Source organism: Odocoileus virginianus, chromosome 5 (genome assembly GCF_023699985.2).
Source record: "Odocoileus virginianus isolate 20LAN1187 ecotype Illinois chromosome 5, Ovbor_1.2, whole genome shotgun sequence".
In the NCBI taxonomy this organism is placed as follows: domain Eukaryota; kingdom Metazoa; phylum Chordata; class Mammalia; order Artiodactyla; family Cervidae; genus Odocoileus; species Odocoileus virginianus.
The window spans coordinates 83799285-83819125 of record NC_069678.1 but is presented as its reverse complement, the minus strand read 5'-3'; the positions used below and the strand labels follow the sequence as shown (position 1 = coordinate 83819125).

Genomic DNA, 19841 nt, shown 5'->3' with positions numbered 1-19841 from the left:
GGCTGGCGAGTCCTTTTCCAGAAACACTTAGTTTTGTAACTAGAAGTGTTTAAGATTGGGGTTGAGGCTATTTAATAGTTTGTGCACCTCTAGCTTCAAATTCATCTAGGAAGCAGAGTATTGGGTACTGGAGGATGACAAACAGCCTAGCTTGGCTAGCGATAGTGTGTAATTCCGGTGTGTGGGTATGTGTGTGCACTAAGTTGCTTCAGTCGTGTCTGACTCTGCCGCCCTATGGACTGTTGCTGCTGCACAATTGAGAAGGTCTGGCTTACTTCACTCTACTCCCTACATTGACCACTAGGTGGTGCCATTGTGATTTCCTGGTTAAGCCGGTTACCAAGTTCAGAGAAAAGAGCACTGTGAAGTGATTTTGGAGGTAACATCTAGAGGGACTAAGACCCAGTGATTATATAGAGTAACCATTTTTCATTTACCCATCCACCTACCCATAAATAAGTAAATAATACTTAATTACTAAGTATTAAGTGCCTTCTAGCTTCCAGATTCTGGAGAATGACAGCTGAGTAAGACAGGCCCCTATTTCCAGGAAGCTCACAATCTAGCTGGGGAGAGTAAGTCAGCCATTACAACGTAGTATAAAAAGGGCTATGATGGAATATCATGGAGCACCGAGGAGAGCTACCTAACTCAGCTTAGAGAATTTAAGAAGACTTGGAGGAGCTGACACCTGCTTGGGAACTGAAAAACAAGATTTAGAGCTTATCCGGAGGTACCAACCGTCCTCTCTATGGGAAGGCTGTCTTTCAGGGTAGGGGGAGGGTTCATTTTTGTATAGAATTGTGAATGAACAAAGAAATATCCATTTAACAAGCCACATCAACCAAAATAGTCCTGCCAGTCACGAAGAGTGACTCCTGACCAGAACACTCTTACTTCTAACAGCTAGGAGATAGGTAGATGAATAGGATGATAAACAATTCTAGACAAAAAAAATTGCACGTGAGGGACATTGACAAGACGTAATATAACATTTGGGGAATTGGAGCTAGTTTAAAGTGAAGAGTATTGGCTGGGGGTTGTGAGAGATTCGGGGTAGGGAGTTGATAAAATTGACCTTTTAGAAACCTGAACTTCACCTTGTCATTTCCCTTAAAATGTACTATTTTTCAGGACTGAGGTAAATTACTCAGCTTGTCGTTGATCCAACAAATACTGAGGCTGGGGGTGGGAGGGTACTGTGTGCCTAGCATTCATACAGGCTCAAAGATACAGCAGTGATCCCAGCAGAGCCGAAGCCCTGTCCACGAGGAGCAGGGGCCCTTCATAGGCTGGACCCCAGCGTCCCTTTACAGCTCTGCCTCCCCCCAACTCCCCGCCCACCTCCCATGCACCGTGCACACGCTGGTCTTTTCACCTGCTGAGCCTTTCCACATTCGTCGTGTTACACTAGTCCACTCCTCTCAGACCCCGCCCCCGGTGCCGCCAGGTGCCGCCGCTTCAAGACCTCGGGCTCCCCTGCAAAATGAGGCCCTTCTCCCTGCCAGCTAAAGCCCTGTTGCCCCTCCCCTGCCTCCTGGGGATTGTGAGCTAAGAGCCAGGGGTGAGAGGCTTGGGTCGGCAGCTCCCACCGGCCTTGGCTGGCCCCTCCACCGCACAGGAAGCGGGGAAGGAGTGTGGGCCCCCACCCCATCTAAGAATGTCTGGTCCCCAGGTAAGCATCCGCAGCAGCAGCGCGTGCCTCCTCCAGGCGCTGTCAGTGATCACGGTGGGGGCGGGGGGAGTGGGGAAAGCTGTCTCGAGGTGTTGGCGCCCAGCCCCGGCTTGGTCTCTTCCATCTTTTAGCCTGGGCATCTTCGCCGCCGTTGCTGTCATCCCGCAGGGCGCGCGGAATAGCAGAGGGGGAGGGACGAGAAGGAGCACGCGGGTGTCTTCAGCTTGGACGGACCAGTGTCAGGAGGAGGCCAGTTCCCTGTTGGACTGCTGGCCTCAAGGGTAGCGGGCGCAGTGGGGCGGCCGCGGGGAGGCAGGTCGTTTCTCACACAAGTGGCTGGGCCCGTGGCTCACCGCCTGCCCGCGGGGATGTGTCACCCGGAGCGTTCTCGCACCAATGTTGCCGGGTTCCTGGGTACAGAATCCACAGCACCAACCGTGCCTTTCCCGAGAAAGCCCCGAGTCACATCGCAACCCTCCCCACTCCTTCCAGGAGCAGCCCCAGCGTCTGCCATTGCGGCTCGCTCACTTCGTTCTCACCAGTCTCATGGCTGATTTCCTTTTCTTCAGCCTCTCCCCTTGAGACCACCCTCCACTCGCAACCCACATCTGAGCAAGACACCCTCCTACACCCTCTTACTAAATAAACATTACTGCCAAGCCACAGGGGCAATGCAAGATCATACCAGCTATCACACGGTGACCTCCCTGCAGGCTCTGCCTCCAGGCGCCCCTCTCTCCCTGGCATCCAGCCTCCTCATTGTGCTTTCCTTCTTGCAATTTCCTTTGCCAAAAAGCTGCCCTCGCCACCGCCCCGCCCTCCCCGCTGCCGCCCACCCCTTTTGTTTATGCTTATAGAGTTGTAACTGTCATGGTGGAGCCTTCCCCTGCCCCCCTCACAGACTTAGTCTTCCCTGGACACACTCAGCAACCTGACAAACCTTTGTCCAACAACACTCGTCACACCGCCTTCACTGTCCCTGCACACATCTGCCTCCCCCCCAGATTCCCAGCCTCCTGAGGATGCTCCGTGTGCCCAGAACATGCAGGCTGGACACAGGGCAAGCATCAGCAAGCACATTTTTAAAAATGAGTAAATGGAAGATCGTAAGCATCGGGTAGATACTTGGGTGCGTTGACGAGGCTGGATTGTTCGTTTGAGAAGGCGGTTCATGGGCCAGACTGGACAGGCTTTGAGCGAATGAGCGCAGGGAGAGGATCTCAGGCAAGCAGAGTGTGCTCCATCAGTTTAACAATCACCGAACAACTTCTGTTGTCAGGCCTCATGCTGGGCACCGGGGACCTCGATCGGCACTCAAGTTCCTTTCCCTGTTCTAGAGAAGGAAGACCACATGGGCGGTGTCAACTCAGAGTGCCAGCTGTCACACGGTGAGCACAGGACATGTGGCAGTGCAGAGGAGGAGCGCCTCAAGACTTGAGGGCGTGCAGGGTTCCCAAAGAGGACCACCACCCAACCCAAGACCAGAAGCGGGCAGAGAAGGGCCAAGGGGCAATGCAGAAAGGACTTGCATGCCAAATGAAGGAGCTGAGCTCCATCCTGAGGGTGCTGGGAGCCACTGATGACCTCCAAGGAGCTGGGGAGCGACACAAGCTAGTCCTGCCGGCCACTGCTGGGCAAGGCCTCGGCTCTGACCCCTCCTCTGAGGAGCCTTCTCTGAGCCCCTTGACAGGCAGGACCCCTCGTCTATGCTCCCTTAGCAGCCTTGTCACCTCTTCCTTTCTGTGCAGGGTTGAAGCCTCTGCCAGACCAGGTTTTTGAGGGACAAGACCAGGTTTTAATTTTTTTGTCTCAAGACCAAATGTTTGCTGAATGAATGGATTGTTCTTTTTTTCCTCTAAATTTCAACAGCCCTTACTCTTGGGTCCACATCCTTTCATACGTGGAGCCTGTGCATTATGCTGCAGATGGCTTTTAATTGGGAAAGAGGAGGCCCAATTCCAGTCCTGGCTCCACTAGTAAATGGGACAAATTGTTCAACTGTCCTGAAACCTCAGTTTCCCCACCTGTAGGATGAGTTATCACCATGAACAGTCTGTAAGTCTCCACATGCATGCATGAGTCTTCTTTTCCTGAATAGACGGTAAGGTCCAGGCAGCTACCAAGGACTTTCCTCAGCACCTTGCTCAATCTGAGCTTACAACAAATACAAAACGATCAGTCCTGTTGGTTGGTAGACAGCAGAGTACACAGGAAAGAACCCTTAAGGTGAAGTTGGAAGTCTTGTTCTGCCACTTCCAGTGTGACCTTGAACAAGTTTCTTCCCCTCTCTGAGTCTTCTTTGCTTTATCTGGCAGACCTCACAGGGCCATTGGAAACCACAGAGATGAACGTGCTTTGTGAATGAACAAGTTAATCTGGTAGACAATTAATTGAACATTAATTAAACTGTGAAACAGTATAGATGAGGTGTGTCTAGTAACTGTTGGACATACCCCAGGTATCTCTGCAGAGAGTCAGAGATGGTAGGATGCTGCTCTTCCAGGCACTTTGCTCCTCTTCCCATCCCAGATTTGTCTGGCTAGCATTGCTTCCTGTCTTATGTCTTGAGGGAGTCTGGTGTGACAAGGACTCAGAAGTCCCAATGGCTTTGGCATTATAGCTACTGATACCCCTTGGTGAATAAAGCTGGCCTATGGGAGCAGTTACCTCTGCTGTGCTGCCTGATAAACTCTTAGCTCTAAACTCCAAGTCCGGCCCCCTCTCACCCTCTGCATTTTGGCGGCAGTATTTATGGGAAAGGACCATGACTTGTCTTAGCTCTTGCCCAGACCAGAACACCTGGGGCTGTACAGAGGGGCTATATGGAAGCAGAGTCTCTGCTTCCTCACCTCGAAAATGAGTGGGGATTAAATGAGAAAACAGACGTGGAAACACCTTGGAACTTGTATATTTTACTCAAGTGCAGGATTCTATATGTGGGCAGTGTGTTTACAACCGGTGGGGCCTCCCTGTTTCAGAGAACACTGGGGCTCTTTCTCCAAAAGCAAGGTTCACAATGCAGTTTATGTGTAAGGAGTGCACATATTTGGTCTCAGAGTGAACACAGACACAGTGGGACTGTGAAAATGGCCAGAGCCAGCTGATCCCTGCTGCCAAAGGAGACTGGGGGAGAGAGGAGGACTGGCAGGGGCTGCTTCTGCGTGGAAAGGCTGTAGCTGCCCCGCTGGGCTGGCCATCGGAGCTCCCTCATCACCCCCACCTCCTCCTGCTGAGATCACGCCCCTAGTAAGAAGCACCAGATTTAGAATCAAACAGGTGGGATTGATTCTACTCACCTAATATGTGACTGTGAGCAAGTATGTCCATTTCTCAGGACCTCAGTTTTCTCAACCATGAAATGGGGAAAATTATAGCAGCATCTCCCCAGGTTGTCAGGATCAGGAGAGAGAACATGGTAAAAATGTCCTGTGAACTATCCAGTGCTGTGTGTCTTCATTTTATGTTTCTCATCCCTTCCGCTGTTGGTACTGGGCCTGCTGCTGGGGACTGTCTGAACTAGGACCCTGAGGCACCTATGCCACACCCTCTCCTTCTGAGGGAGGGAGTGTGGCTGGAGGGGCAAAGGAGCCTGAATCTGCAGCAGGCGTTTGTGCTTCCCTCCCATCAGGTAGCCTCTCGCCTCCTGGGCCACTCCTAGGGGTGAGGGGGTTACCTCTTCCTAGTGTTTTGATTCCTGTGGGCTCACTCTAGAGTATTAAAAGTAGCTTTGTCTTCCCTTGTAGTTCAGTCGGTAAAGAATCTGTCTGCAGTGTAGGAGACCCAGGTTCGATCCCTGGGTTGGGAAGATCCCCTGGAGAAGGAAATGGCAACCCACTCCAGTATCCTTGCCTGGAATATGGGCTGCAGTCTATGGGGTTGCAAAGAGTCGGGCACGACTGAGCGACTAACACTTAACACTTACTTACTTTGTAATGTAAAAATAAAGGAGGCTCATTTATGATAAAGGTCTTTATGACAAGGGGCTTATCTCTCAGATTGGGGAATGGCCCATACCCCTTGGACCCTGGGCCGTGGGGGTGCCAGGAGGGTCACTGTATGGGCTGGAGAGAGGTCTGTGCTGTAAGGCAAGAGGTATAGTCAGAGACGGGTGGAGGCTGTGCTCATGATTCATAGCTATGGTTCACTCATTTTGCTACTGAACTTTCCCAGGCATTCATCTTCAGCACCTTGGTCTCACCTCCTGGGTCTCCTCCATCAACCAGTAGTCTCCTTCATTCCAGCCAGTGAAATGATGTTGGGAGGGTGCAGTTCTGGGATGAGGTCTAGGGGAACAGGAGGCACCTGGTCCCTGGGAGCTTCTTTTGGGACTCTTTGACCTCGGCAACCCCATGCCCCTCTCTCCTGGGCCCCAGGTGAGTGCAGCAGTTTCTTCCTGACCAAAGAGCAGAGCCATCCCCAGATGAATGAATTTACCTGGAAGGATGTTGTCAATGCCTTGTCCCTGGCCAACATGATCCTGGGGCTCTTCTCCATCTTCTGCAGCTTCTGCAAGTATGTTTGGGGGCCCAGCAAGCTCTTTGCCAAGAGCTGGAGCCAGTGGCATGAGGGAGGGAGGGGTCTGTCTAGAGAACAAAGCACTGAGGCATACAGATTGACTTGGGGCAGGAGAAAGTGCAGTGGGTTAGGAGTCAAGGGGTGAAGATGACCTTGGCTAGGTCACATCTTGAGCCTCAGTTTCTCCCATCTTTTTTTTTTTTTTTTTGGTCATTCTGTGCAGCATGCAGGGTCTTAGTTCTCCAACCAAGGATCAAGCCCATGTCCCTTGCATTGGGAGCACATAGTCTTAACCACTGGACTGCCAGGGAAGTCCCTCTCCATCTTTAAAACAAGGCACTATAATCTCTATAGATCTTTCCAGATATGGCAATCTAGAATGGTTTCTATGAGAAAATCAAGATTCCATTCCTGTAGCCTTTGCACAATCCTTGGGTATGCAGGCTACCATTAATATTTTTTTGATTCTTAAATTAGAGCATATCACATGGCAGAATAGTTAAAGTTAACCCTGTTCTGGAAAGTCTGAGACATGAGTATGGGTCACCCCCAAAATTGCAAGCAAATTGTATTTCTATGAATTGAATTGTATTTCAATGCCTTTGTGAAATCAGATCTTTAAAGATAATCTCTTCATGGAGACTTCCCTGGTGGTCCAGTGGCTAAGACTCTGAGTTCCCAATGCAGGGGGTCTGGGTTCGATCCCTGGTCAGGGAACTAGATCCTACATGCTGCAACTGAAGATCCCACATAAAGATCCCACATGCCACAACTAAGACCTGGCACAGTCAAATAAATAAATAAATATTTTAAAAAAGATACGTTCTTTATCGGCTTCCTAGGTGGCTCAGTGGTAAAGAATCCACCTGCCAATGCAGGAGATGCAGGAAATGTGGGTTCGATCCTTGGGTCAGGAAAATTTCCCTGGAGAAGGAAATGGCAACCTACTCCAGTATTCTCGCCTGGAAAATCCCATGGACAGAGGAGCCTGGCAGGCTATAGTCAATGGGTGTCACAAAGAGTCAGACACAACTGAGCAACTGAGTGCAAATAACACATACACAAACAAGTCCTTTATAATATAAGCAATGTCCTCTTAATCTGTTTGATTCTTTATAGCCATTAGCAAGTAACTTCTCTGGATCTGTTTCTCATCCATAAAATTAGATGGTTTTACCTAATGATGTTTAAGTTCCCTTCCAGTTTGAAATTTCTCTAAATCTAGGTTTGGGGGTTTCATGAATTGGGACATACCTGCAGCAGAAAATCTCTATCTTCTTAATTCAACCTAACCTGGGAATGTAGTATTTAAGGCCATGATGGTGGGCCCAATTCCCTATAGACACATAGTGAAGTGAAAGTTGCTCAGTTGTGTCTGGCTCTTTGCAACCCCATGGACTGTATAGTCCATGGAATTCTCCAGGCCTGAATACTGGAGTGGGTAGCCTTTTCCTTGTCCAGGGGATCTTCCCAATCCAGGAATCAAACCCAGGTCTCCCGCATTACAGGGAGATTCCTTACCAGCTCAGCCACCAGGGAAGCCCCTCTAGACACATAAATGTGGGTCTAAACAAAGGAAATTCTAAGGTTGTTTAGGGACAGCTGAGGTCTAGGGTCAGGCTCTCTGTTTGCTTTTGCTGGGCCACCCAAGCATTGCAGTCAGTGCGTCAACTTGGGTGTGGCCTCCTATGGCAAGTTGGCCTGAGATTGTTATAGCTGCTTTCAGAGGGGGTCTGGGAGCATGTGCTGGAAAGAAACATAGAATCCTTGAAAGTGGGATTTCCCTGGAGGTCCAGTGGTTAAGAAACCACCTTCCAATGCAAGGGATGTGGGTTCGATCCCTGGTCTGGGAACTAAGATTCCCCATGCCATGGGGCAACTAAGCTGATGTGCCACAACTAGAGAAGTCAGCTCCCCACAACTACTGAGCCTGCATGCCACTGAGTACTGCAACTAGAGAAAGCCCGTGCATTGCAATGGACATCGAGCACAGCCAAAAAAGAAGGAATCCTTGAAGGTAGGGTATGAAAGATATCTTGGAAATCATTTAGAGTATAAAAAATACATGAGATGAAGACTGATAGAACTACAAGCAGAATTTTATGGATCTATTATCATAATTTGATATTTAGCAGGCAGAAAATCAACAAGAATATAGTTGAATAGTACCCTTGACCCACTGGATCTAATTGATATTTTATATAATACTTGATCCAACAATAGCAGAATATATGTTATTCTCAAGCTCACCCAGATAGACTACATTCTGGTCTGTAAGACATACTTTAACACACTTGAAAGAATATAAGTCATATGAAGTATGCTCTCAGACCATATGGAGTTAAACTAGAAATAACAGAAAGATAACTAGAAAATTTCAAAATACATGGAGGTTAAACAACTCATTTCTAAATAATACATAGACAAAAAAGTCTCAAGAGAAATTAAAAAATATTTTGAACTAAATGAAAGTGAAAATACAACTTATCAAAATATATGAGATGCGGTGAATGCAGTACTTAGGGGGAAATTTATACATTGTATGCATATATTAGAAAAGAAATCTGCTCTGCCAAAGTCTATGTCAAGAGTACTAGAAAACAAGCCACAGACTGGGAGAAAATATTTACAAAGGATACATCTGATAAAGAACTATGGTCCAAAATATACAAAGCTTAAAATTCATCAATAAAAAAATAATTCAATTTGAAAACGGCCCAAGAATTTAACAGACACCTCACCAAAGAAGATATACAGATGGCATTTTAGCATATGAAAAGATACTCATCAAATGTCATCATGGAAATGCAAATTAAATAACAATGAGATATCACTACACACCTATTAAAATGACTAGAATTCAGAACACTGACAATAACAAATGCTTCTGAAAATGTGGAACAAAAGGAGCACTTGCTCACCGCTGATGGGAATGCAAGATGGTCCAGCCCCTTTGGAAGATAGTTTGGTGGCTTCTTACAAACTAAGCATACTCCTAGCATGAGTCAGCATGTCAGTGTTAGTTGCTCAGTCACGTCCAACTTGTTGCAACCGCATGGACTGTAGCCTGCCAGGCTCCTCTGTCCACAGAATTCTCCAGGCAAGAATACTGGAGTGGGTAGCCATTCCCTTTTTCAGGAGATCTTCCTGACCCAGGGATTGAATCCAGGTCTTCTGCATTCTAGGCAGATTCTTTACCATGTGAGCCACCAGGGAAGCCCAACTCCTACCATAAAATCAAGCAAGTGAATTGAAAACTATGTTCAAAACCTGTACTTAGACGATTATGATATTTTACTCATAAGTGCCAAATCTTGAAAGTAACAAAGGTATCCTTCAGTAGAGGAATGAATAAATAAATTGTGGTACATCCAGACAATGGAATATCAAACAAATGAGCTATTAAGCCCTAAGAAGATGTGGAGGAACATTAAATGCATATAATCAAGTGAAAGAGGCCAATCTAAAAAGGCTACATATTATATGACCTCTACTGCATGACATTCTGGAAAAGAAAATATGGAGGAAATATGTCTCCAAAAATATGGAGACAATAAAAAGATTGTAGTTGTCAGGAGGGTCGGGGAGGACATAAATAGGTAGAGCACAGAGGAATTTTAGGACAGTGAAAATATTCTGTATGATGTTATAAGGATGGATATATGCCATTATACTTTTGCCCAAAACCACAGAATGTAATACCAAGAATGAACCCTAAGGTAAATTATGGACTTTGAGTGATTGCAATGTGTCAGTGTAGGGTCACTTTTGGCATATACTAAGGCCAGAATGTATCATTCTGTTGAATGATATTGATAATGGGAGAGGCTATGCATATGTGAGAACAAGGGTAATGGATCTCTGCATTACTCTCAATTTTGTTGTAAACCTAAAATTTCCCTAAAAAATAAAGTCTTTGAAAAAATTGAAAAGAAGGAGGATCTAAAGTCAATTGCGTAGGTTTCCATCTTAGGAAACTAGAATAAAAGAGCAAATTAAATCCATAGTAAGCAGAAGGAAAGAAATAATAAAAATTAGAATAGAAATCAATGAAATGGAAAACAAGACGTCAATAAAGAAAATCAATGAAACCAAAATCTAGTTCTTTGTAAAGATCAATGTAATTGATAAACCTCTAGTCAGGCTATCCAAGAAAAAGAGAAGATACAAATTACCAATATCAGAAATGAAAAATGAGGAATCATTACATGGACATTAAAAGTATAATAAAGGAATATTGTGAACAACTCTGTGCCCACAGACTTGATAGCCTAAGATGGAACAAATCAACTCCTTCGAAGATACAAAACTCACATTGGAGAAACAGATAATCTAAATAGGCTTGTATCTGTTAAAGAAATCATTTGATACAAACCTTTCATTTTACAGATGGAGGAACAGAGGCCACAGTGAGATGGTTGTGGAGGCTGGGTTAGGACCTAGGATCTCCCTTGCCATCGAATACGCCTGGAGTTTAGAATTGGAAGGGACCTTATTTCTTAATGATTACCTATAGAGGGCAGCCCTTTAAGAATGTGGGTTGAAAATACGAGTATGAAGGGGATGTAAGTCTGTGTGTGTGTGTGTGGTGTGTGTGTGTGTGGTGTGTAAGGCAGCACAGATCAGAAAGGATGAGAGTTAGGGAGCATGTAGGAGTGTGTATATGTGTGCTGGCTAGCATAGGAAGCATATTGGTTTAGTTGGGGGTGGGGGGTAGGGGTGGAGTCTCTTTGATACCGTGAGAGAGCTGTCCTGTTTGGCCTGCGGGCCTGCACTTTAGGAAATCCTCCTGTGCCTCCTGGATGGTTTTGGTCAGCTTTCTATTAGACATGGCTATCGGGTCAGCGACCAGACACCTGAACATCTGCTCCAGATCCGGTGAGTCCAGGCCTCAGATTCATCATCCTGACCCCAGGAGCACCCACTCAGTCAGCTCCCCTGTCCTATAATATCCAGCAGGCTTGCGGCAGTCACCACCGCTGTTCAGTCCCTCTGAGCGTAGCAGAAGCAGCCCTAGAGCAGGAGTTTGTGAGCCCCGCAGCCTAGATCTAGCTACTCTGCTGGTTCACTTGTGGATCTCCGGCTGTCCTTCTCCTGGCCTTCACTTGGCTTATCTGCCCTGTCTTCCTCTCAGGGTGGATCTGGGAGTGGGAGCGGTGGCTGTGGTAATGGAGGTGTGGAGAAATGAAAAATACCCCAAGCAGAGCAACTCACTTAAAATATAATAAAATATTTCCAAGTAAGATTTTGCTTGAAAAAAAAAAGGGTTCCATATCATTGATTTGTTTCCAATTGTGGTCCAACCCTTGTATGTTGAAGGACAGGAAAACTAAGACCTAGACAGGAAAAGACTTGCCTAAGGCCACACGGTCTGTTTGAGGCAGAGCCAGAAGGAGACCCTAGTCTTTGATCAGCTGACCACCCCAGGAAGCGGCATTGCCTTCTGGCCCCCCAGGGACCTGACAGCAGGATCCTGCTTGTCACCACTCCAGCTTCCCCCACCAGAGGGGACTAAGATACAAGATATGTGAGTGAAAGTTCTAACTTTGGCCTTCTGGAGCAGGAACCGAGCTGAATGACTTTGCAGTCTTCACCACCTTTGGCCTGGCCTCAGCCCTGCTTCTAGGTGTGGATGGACCTCTGAATGGGTTCCTGGCCATCATCTATGTGTTAGCTATTTCATTCCGCCTCTGTTTTTATTCAGCCGGTGAGTGGAAACCAGACTTATGACTGAGGGTAGGAAACTGTGGAGGGGAGAAACTGTTGGATGTCAGAAACCCAGGGAGCAGTAACTGACACATCTCCTTCCTTTTATGGAGACCCTCTTCCTTCCTTCTCTCCTGCTCCAGGCCCACTGGAGGTTACAGGTTGCCTTGGCTGAACCCTGGTCTAGGGGGTGGGAACCCTTGGTTTTTAACCAGCTGTGCATTTTTCTTGTTGTGTGACCTTTGGATGGAGCACATGGCTTCACAGACCCTAGAACTAGAGGTCATACTCCAGTTTCCCAAAACAGATGAGGAAACTGAACTCCAGGGAGGGTAATTGCCTTGCCTAAGATAACAATGCAAGGGGTTGCAGAGGCAGACAGAAAAATCTCAAAGGCCTCTTCTACAGAGGCTTCCTAGGGGCCAAGGCACAGGCCTGGTCCTAACTGCCTGCTTTACCTTGGGGATCCAGTGCAAAACCCACATGTCATCTCTGAATAACTAAGTTCTTTACAGCTGGACGCTGCCCTGAGAGTAAGGGAATCTAGAATGCGGGGTAGGGAAGACCCAGAGAGAGAAGGGCTTCCTCCTGTGGATGCTTTAGAGCAGTGGGAAGCAGCTAACCCCATCTCTTCTTTCTCTGCAGGCATTCCTTTCACATACAAGGGTCTACCCTGTCCCTATGCTTCCTGTGTTTTGGCTTCCACCTCCCTCCTGACCAAAGGCAACACGTTCATTCTCTCTTGCATGGCCTCACTCATGATTCTGTTCATGATGGACCAGAGCTACTACCCACATGACGAAGTCCTGGAGTCTGAGAGCTGGAAAAAAATGGTCTATCTGGGAGGTAAGTGAAATATATTGCTCTTAATGTCACTAGTGATCCTTTATTATCATTGCTGCTCATTGCCAGCCTGTTTCTCACCCCACACTCCCTCTCTCTCTCACCCTGCTCTGTTTTTCTCCATAGAACCTATGATATCATCCCCTGAAGTGTATTTATGTGTTTGTTGTCTATATATACTAAACCTGCCCCCCTCCACCCATAGAGGACTCTTTTTTTATTTGTGCCATAACCCCTAGTACTTAGGATTGTGCCAGTCACAATAGTAGATAGTAGTAGATACTCAGGTAAATATTTGTTAAATGTTATTAAGTTCAGTAGGAATTTAGGAACACCTGCCATATACCAGGTACTAAGAATCAAATTGGTAAACCAGACAAATACTTCCTTCCGATGGGGGAGTCAGACACCAAACGAATCATGGCGGAAATAACTAAAAATATATAGTTTTGATGTGTTGTGACACTACAGCATGTTCTCAGAGGGCATCAGAGGGTGACCTAGTTTAGATGGGATTGCCTAGAGGGAACGAAACCTGGGTGAAATTGGTCAAAAGGTAAAAACTCCACTTACAAGATAAGTAAGTTCTGTGCATGTAATGTACATCATGGTGTCTACAATACTGTATTGTCTATTTGAAAGTTGCTAAGATAGTAGATCTTAAAAGTTCTCATCACAAGAAAAAAAATTTGTAACTTTGTGAGGTGATGGATACTAACTAAATTTATTACGGTTATCACATTGCAATATACACAAATATCAAAGTTGTTGATATACCTTGGACTAATACCAAGTTATATGTCAATGCTATCTCAATAAAACTGGAAAAAATTAAAAACACATGGAAACTACAAGATGATTTTGCCAAGTAGTGGGAGGGGTGGTTCAGAAAATGAAACAGAGCTTTGTGAGTGCTCTGAGGCAAGGAGCAGCCAGACGCATTAGAGCAGCCAGATGCATCTGAGCAGCAGTGTGGCTGGACTTGCTGAGAGAGGGCTGGCAACAGACTGAGGCCAGTGCAGCGAGCAGATGGGCAGGATTGGGGATTGGATCCTTGAGGCAAATGAGAAGTCTCTGAAGGGATTTCTGAGTAGCAGTTTTACACGTTCACTTTGACTGTAATGTAGAGAATAGATTGTAGGAGACTCAGAATGGAAGTAGGGAAACCAGCTTTTTGTCACATGAAAGGTGATGGTGGGGGTAAAGATGAAGAGATGTGACATGAGAGTTGGAAATATTGTACAGCTGATATTTAGGAAGAAGGTTCTGGGCTATAGCAATTGAGTAAAGGGTACCAGGCCCTGAGGCCCTGGTCACACTGGGGCCCTGGAAGATGTCTCCCTAAGATTTCCCTGATTTATGGTCTTCTTCAAGGAACATCGATTTTTCTTCTTTTGAAATGCGCTCATGTAAACAGGATGACATCTATGCTTAGTTTCTATGTGGGTCCACTTGGTTTGAAGTGGCGGCTCAGATGATAAAGAATCTGCCTGCAATACAGGAGACCCAGGTTCAATCCTTGAGTCTGGAGGAGGGCATGGCAACCATTCCAGTATTCTTGCCTGGAGAACCCCATGGACAGAAGAGCCTGGCAGGCTGCAGTCCATGGGGACACAAAGAGTCGGACGTGACTGGGTGACTAACACTTTCACTTGGTTTAAGGGTCCTGGGTTCCATCCTGACTCTCCCCTTTAAGTTCACACCCTTTCTGCTGTAGCATTAGCACCCACAGCCCTGTCCAAGTTCTAAGTGCTGGCTCCTCCTGTGTCCCAGTTGGCGGAGGCACAATGAGGGGAGAAGACACCTGGTTTGGAGCTAAACAGACCTGAGTTCAAGTTCTAACTTCAGCACATATTAGTTGCCTGAATTTGAGCCTGCTGCAGTTTTCTTCCTCTATAAGACGAAGCTGATAATCCCTACCTTGCAAGATTCTTGAGATTAAATGAGGTAATGTATATAAATCCTCTGGCACAGATGTGTCCTGTAAATGGAAACTTCTTAGCCCCCTTCTTCCCTTCACTCACCCTTCTCTTATCTCATTGCAGCAGTGTTTCCCACAGTGTTCTTTGTAGACACCATCGAGCCCCTCTTCTCAAAATAGATGGCACATTTGACAGCCTTCCTTGGATTGTCTGTGCTGTGTGGGCAAAGGGGAGGCTGCACCTCACAACCCTGACCCCAGTTGATGCTGAAGCCCTGCTGGATAGATTTCAAAATGCCTGCTGTAGATAGTGGAGTGCAGCCAGTCACCTTTTTAGACCAAGTTCCCTTCTCCCCACAGAGCTCTGTATCTGAGGAGCTGCTGCGCGGCTACTGAGGCCTGTTCCCAGGACGGCTTTGGTTTAAAACCTTCTCTCAGTAACTCAACAGACCAATGACTGTTCTCTGGATGTAGTATTCCAATGTTCCAATACCTTTCTGTAACTGCTTCTTATCCTTAGAAGTGGTCTTTTTCAGGTCCCATGTTCTGATTTCTCTTGAGGAATATATGCTGGCTCCTCCCAGGGAAATGCCATAGACTATACACTCCCTCCCTCCATTTGAGCTTTCTGAAGCAGTCTGTGTCTAGTTTTTAACATCCAGGCAGACGAGGGATTGAATCAGGACCTTGTCCGAATTATATCCCCTCTGTTTCCTTATCTGAAAAACAGACTTAATCCTAAATCACAGGGTAATTCTGAAATGCACATAAAGTACTTTTTGTAACCTACCTAGCAGACTGTTTAGTGCAAAGTCTGTGTGCCTGTGCTCTATTATGTACAATTCTTTGTGACGCTATGGACTGTAGCCCACTGGGCTCCTCTGTCCATGGGATTTCCAAGGCAAGAATCCTGGAGTGGGTTGCCATTTCCTCCTTCAGGGGATCTTCCTGACCCAGGGATTGAACATGTGTTTCCTGCATGGCAGGCAGATTCTTTATCACTGAGCCACCTGGGAAGCCTCTAGTGCAATGTAGCTCTCCACAGATGTTGGTGCCCTTTGGTGGTAAATCTGAGATTGAAATTGTGTTGTGGGAGTGGAGTGGGGGGGGTGCTCCCTCAAGACCACCCCTGGGTCAGTGCTTCTCTAGGAGGACTCACAGGATTCTGCAGAGTCACACATATAGCTCAGATGTGTTATATCAAAAGGATAAAGCAAAATCAGTCAAGGGGAAATTGAAAGGAACCAAGTCTGGAGGGAATCAGGTGCAAGCTGCCAAGCATCCCCTCCCCGTGGAGTCAGGCAGGACACAATTCTCCAGCACTGAATTGTGACACTGTTTGTGAAGGTCTGTCCTCTAGGAGGCTCTTTAGAGACTCAGTGCTGAAGGCATTTACAGGGGCTGGACACACAGGTCCTCTCTGCCTGGTGGTGGCTTAGTTGCTCAGTCGTGTGCATCTCTTGTGACCCCATAGACTGTAGCTCTCCAGGCGTCTCTGTCCGTGGGATTTCCTAGGCAAGAATACCGGAGTGGGTTGCCATTCCTTCTCCAGGGGATCTTGCCAACCCAGGGATTGAACCCGAGTCTCCTGCGTTGGCATGCGGATTCTCTACCACTTAGCCGCTAGGGAAGCCCCTCCCCTCTGCCTAGCATGTACGAAAATTCCAGACTTCCATAGAAGGAAATCAACGTTCTGCATTAACTACCTCACTTGTATAACCAGTTGCTCTCATTAATTTTTATCAGTGTAGGAAACTTTATTATTCAAGATTCTAGGCTCCTGGCCCACCTTGCAAGCAGGATTTTCTAAGGATAGCAGTCCTGAGCCTGCTATGTTACCTCTTTTCCACATGTGTATAATACTGTATTGACCCCTATCACATGTTAAACTTGAAACAGTATGAATATACATTTTTTTTTTCCTTTTCTTTTTCTAACAAGAGATCCAGGCAACTCAAATGTATTCTTGGCTAAGACTGATTTCTGATCTGAATTTCACAACATGGAATCTGAGATGGCATTGTTGTTGTTCAATTGCTAAGTCATGTCTGACTCTGTGACCCCATGGACTGTAGCACGCCAGGTTTCCCTGTCCTTCGCTAACTCCTGGAGTTTGCTCAAACCCGTCCATTGAGCTGGTGATTCTATCCAACCATCTTATCCACTGTCTCCCCCTTCTCCTCCTGCCCTCAATCGTTCCCAGCATCACGGGATCTATTCCAATGAGTTGCTCTTCGCATTAGGTGGCCAAGTATGGGAACTTCAGCTTCAGCATCAGTCCTTCCAATGAATATTCAATAGTCAGAGCTTCCCTGGTGGCTCAGATAGTAAAGAATCTGCCTGCAATGCAGGGGACCTGGGATTGATCCCTGGGTAGGGAAGATCCCCTGGAGAAAGGAAAACCTACCCACTGCACTATTCTTGCCTGGAGAATTCCATGGACAGAGGAGCCTGGCGGGCTACAGTTCATGGGGTTGTAACAAGTCAGACACAATAGAGCAATTAACACTTTCAGAATTTTTGAGCAATTAACACTTTCACTTTCAGAATTCCAGAGAATAGCAAGGAGAGATAAGAAAGCCTTCTTAAGTGAACAATGCAAAGAAATAGAGATTGCCTTAGATTGTAATTATCTAGTTACACAAACTTCATAAAGGTAAGGCTCCTGTGTCAATGGTTTTAGTGTGAGTTAAAACTGAAGGCTGAAAAGATGGGGATTGGACTAGAGGGTGGAAAATACACACAAGACAGCTTCATAAAAATTGAATGTTTGTCTTTTTCCCTCTTCTAGGTGTCATCATGCTGTTTTTGTGTCCATTCTCGATAACTGCTTTTTACTGCCTGACGTGGTCACTCTCCTACATCTTCTTTCCAGATGCCCTGTGGGGCAAGGCAGCATGTCCTCGGCCATAGTACTGAAGATATTAAATAGCCCTACCCACTCCCACTGGCCTCTGTGGGGTTTCTGCCAGCATGGTGGGCCAAACCTTGCCTCAGCCTCACTAAATCTTTCCTTGTCTCTGTTATGCAGTGCTAGATACATGTGGCCTTGAACCAGAGCAACCCACAGTCAGGCGAGTGGCCTGTACTTCTTCCTCTTTATTCAGGATTCTGAATCCCTTGGTGACAATAGTTTGTGTCATACAGAACAGATTTTTTTCCAAGCTAAACTTGGGCTGGGTTTGAGCTCTAGTTCTGTTACCAGCTGTGTGACCTGGTGCACTAAGGTTTGTCCCTTGGAAATGAATGAAACCCTTCAGAACTGGTGTAGCCTCCGCCTTGTCCTGCCTGAATGTAATGACTCCAGGGGTAAGGTGGGGCTTACTAACGGGTTTCTTACATTTATAGACTCTGGCTGTGTAGAGCGGAGCTGATGGCAGGGCATTTTCTGTTGCCCCATTTATGTGTAGGATTTTGTAACTTAATATTCTCTATTTTCACAATTAAAACTTATGCTTTTTGCTTTGTTTAGAGATTAGACACATTGGCATCTTGAGGGCATCATCTGGCCTCCAGGATCTCATGATGTGTTTTCTTTTCCCTAAGCTCTAAAAATACTAAATTCAAGATATTCAAAGGACGTTTCATATCCTAAAATCCAGATTGAACAGAAATAAAAAGAACTGTATGGAACCCTCAAGTGGCACGTCATAGAGAACTCAGGCCCACTAAAAGTCACGCTCGCAGCACTGTCTCTGGACTTTCCACCTCCAGGTGGTGTACTAGAGGATCATTGGCTCATTCTGCCCCTCCCTCGAAGGCAATGGCACCCCACTCCAGTACTCTTGCCTGGAAAATCCCACGGACGGAGGAGCCTGGCAGGCTGTGGTCCATGGGGTCACAAAGAGTCGGACATGACTGAGCAACTTCACTTTCACTTTTCACGTTCATGCTTTGGAGAAGGAAATAGCAACCCACTCCAGTGTTCTTGCCTGGAGAATCCCAGGGACGGGAGAGAGCCTGGTGGGCTGCCGTCTATGAGGTTGCACAGTCGGACACGACTGAAGCGACTTAGCAGTAGCAGCAACAGCCCCTTCCTCAGCCAGCACACCAGACCACCTTTATCTCAGGTCTAACTTCTTGAAGTTTGCAGAATAATATATATTGCAAGTATGCATTAACTCTAAAGTTAAATGAAAAAAGTCCAGTGAAAAAAGTCCACATTGCTATGATTTGGCTCTAAAGGAAAAGACAGCACCCTCTTTTCTCCATGGCTTTCTGTTCATATCTGTTATAGCACTTACATTTTGTTTTCATGGATAGATGAATAGCTCTGTTTTAGATTTTTAAGTTCCCTCAGTTTACATTTTCATGTTTCTGCTGCCTGCCACAGTGTCCCACACTCAGAAACATATACTTTCTAGATTAATTGATTTAGTTGTGCATTCTAGTGAGTTATATACAATGTTAGAATAATATAGTAGGAATCTTACAAATATACATGGGCTCAGACATTTCAGTGTGATGCCCTTTAATGCTGAACCCTCATTTCACTGTTGCTATCCTCATCAAAATATTTTAGGAACTCAAAAATGATAACTGTCTTCACATAGGTTCTTAGAGGACAGCACTTAGCACAGTGCCTAGACATAGTAGGTGCTCAAAAAATACTTATTTTGCTTGGAGCCAACCAAATTAGTCTAAAAACCTAATAATATTTAATATTAGCCAATGATATCCTCTTTTTAAACCAAAACCAAATTAGCTGTTGATTTTGGCCTCAAATGACTTCTGGCTATTTCTAGAACTTGAACTATGTTCAAAGGAAGAAAATGCAATTCTGAAAGAGGATTTCCATATCCATTCTGAGCCATAGCAGCAGAGCTGAAATAAATATGTAGACTCCCAGAGGAATGCTTTGAAAGGGAAAATACACATTGTACTTTGTTTATAACAATAATAACCATACTACGTCACCTCAAACAAAAATTTAGGTTAGCGATATGAGGATAGTTATAGATCAGTTGAGAGCTGAAAAACTGTTAGACTCACTAAGAAAAAAAAAAAGAGGAGGTACCAATAAACTCAGCAATGAGAGGAGAAATAACAATGGATATGACAGAAATACAAAAGATTAGATCAGCTATAAATCAACAAATTGGACAACCTAGAAGGAAGGTCTTCCAAGAGTGAATCATGAAGAAATAGAAAATCCTAATAGATCAATCACTAGTAGAGACT

The 19841-nt window shown here is 45.9% G+C and overlaps 1 protein-coding gene across 3 annotated transcripts; it reads left to right on the top strand.

The window, feature by feature from the left end:
• The first annotated feature begins 1221 nt into the window (after positions 1–1221).
• TMEM269 (transmembrane protein 269) lies at positions 1222–18133 on the top strand. Of its 3 annotated transcripts, XR_002318026.2 has the most exons (8): positions 1222–1675; positions 2955–3063; positions 6049–6187; positions 10971–11068; positions 11754–11897; positions 12542–12742; positions 14513–14686; positions 17452–17605. XR_002318026.2 is itself a non-coding variant. In XM_020914670.2 (7 exons), the coding sequence occupies exons 2-7, from the start codon at positions 3027–3029 to the stop codon at positions 17571–17573; spliced, it is 741 nt and encodes a 246-aa protein (XP_020770329.2). In that variant the 5' UTR covers positions 1449–1675; positions 3013–3026; the 3' UTR covers positions 17574–18133. The 3 variants fall into 3 exon arrangements, 2 of the variants coding, with proteins under 2 accessions (XP_020770329.2, XP_020770328.2); XM_020914670.2 differs by lacking the exon at positions 14513–14686 and having other exon boundaries at positions 1449–1675; positions 3013–3063; positions 17452–18133; XM_020914669.2 differs by lacking the exon at positions 14513–14686 and having other exon boundaries at positions 1449–1675; positions 17452–18133.
• The last annotated feature ends 1708 nt before the right edge of the window (positions 18134–19841 follow it).

What these genes read in the sequence shown, in the direction of transcription:
- TMEM269 (XM_020914669.2), top strand. An exon ending in AGAGTGCCAGCTGTCACACG is followed by an intron (nt 3,064 to 6,048) that starts GTGAGCACAGGA and finishes CCTGGGCCCCAG; the next exon opens with GTGAGTGCAGCAGTTTCTTC. An exon ending in ATCTTCTGCAGCTTCTGCAA is followed by an intron (nt 6,188 to 10,970) that starts GTATGTTTGGGG and finishes CCTGCACTTTAG; the next exon opens with GAAATCCTCCTGTGCCTCCT.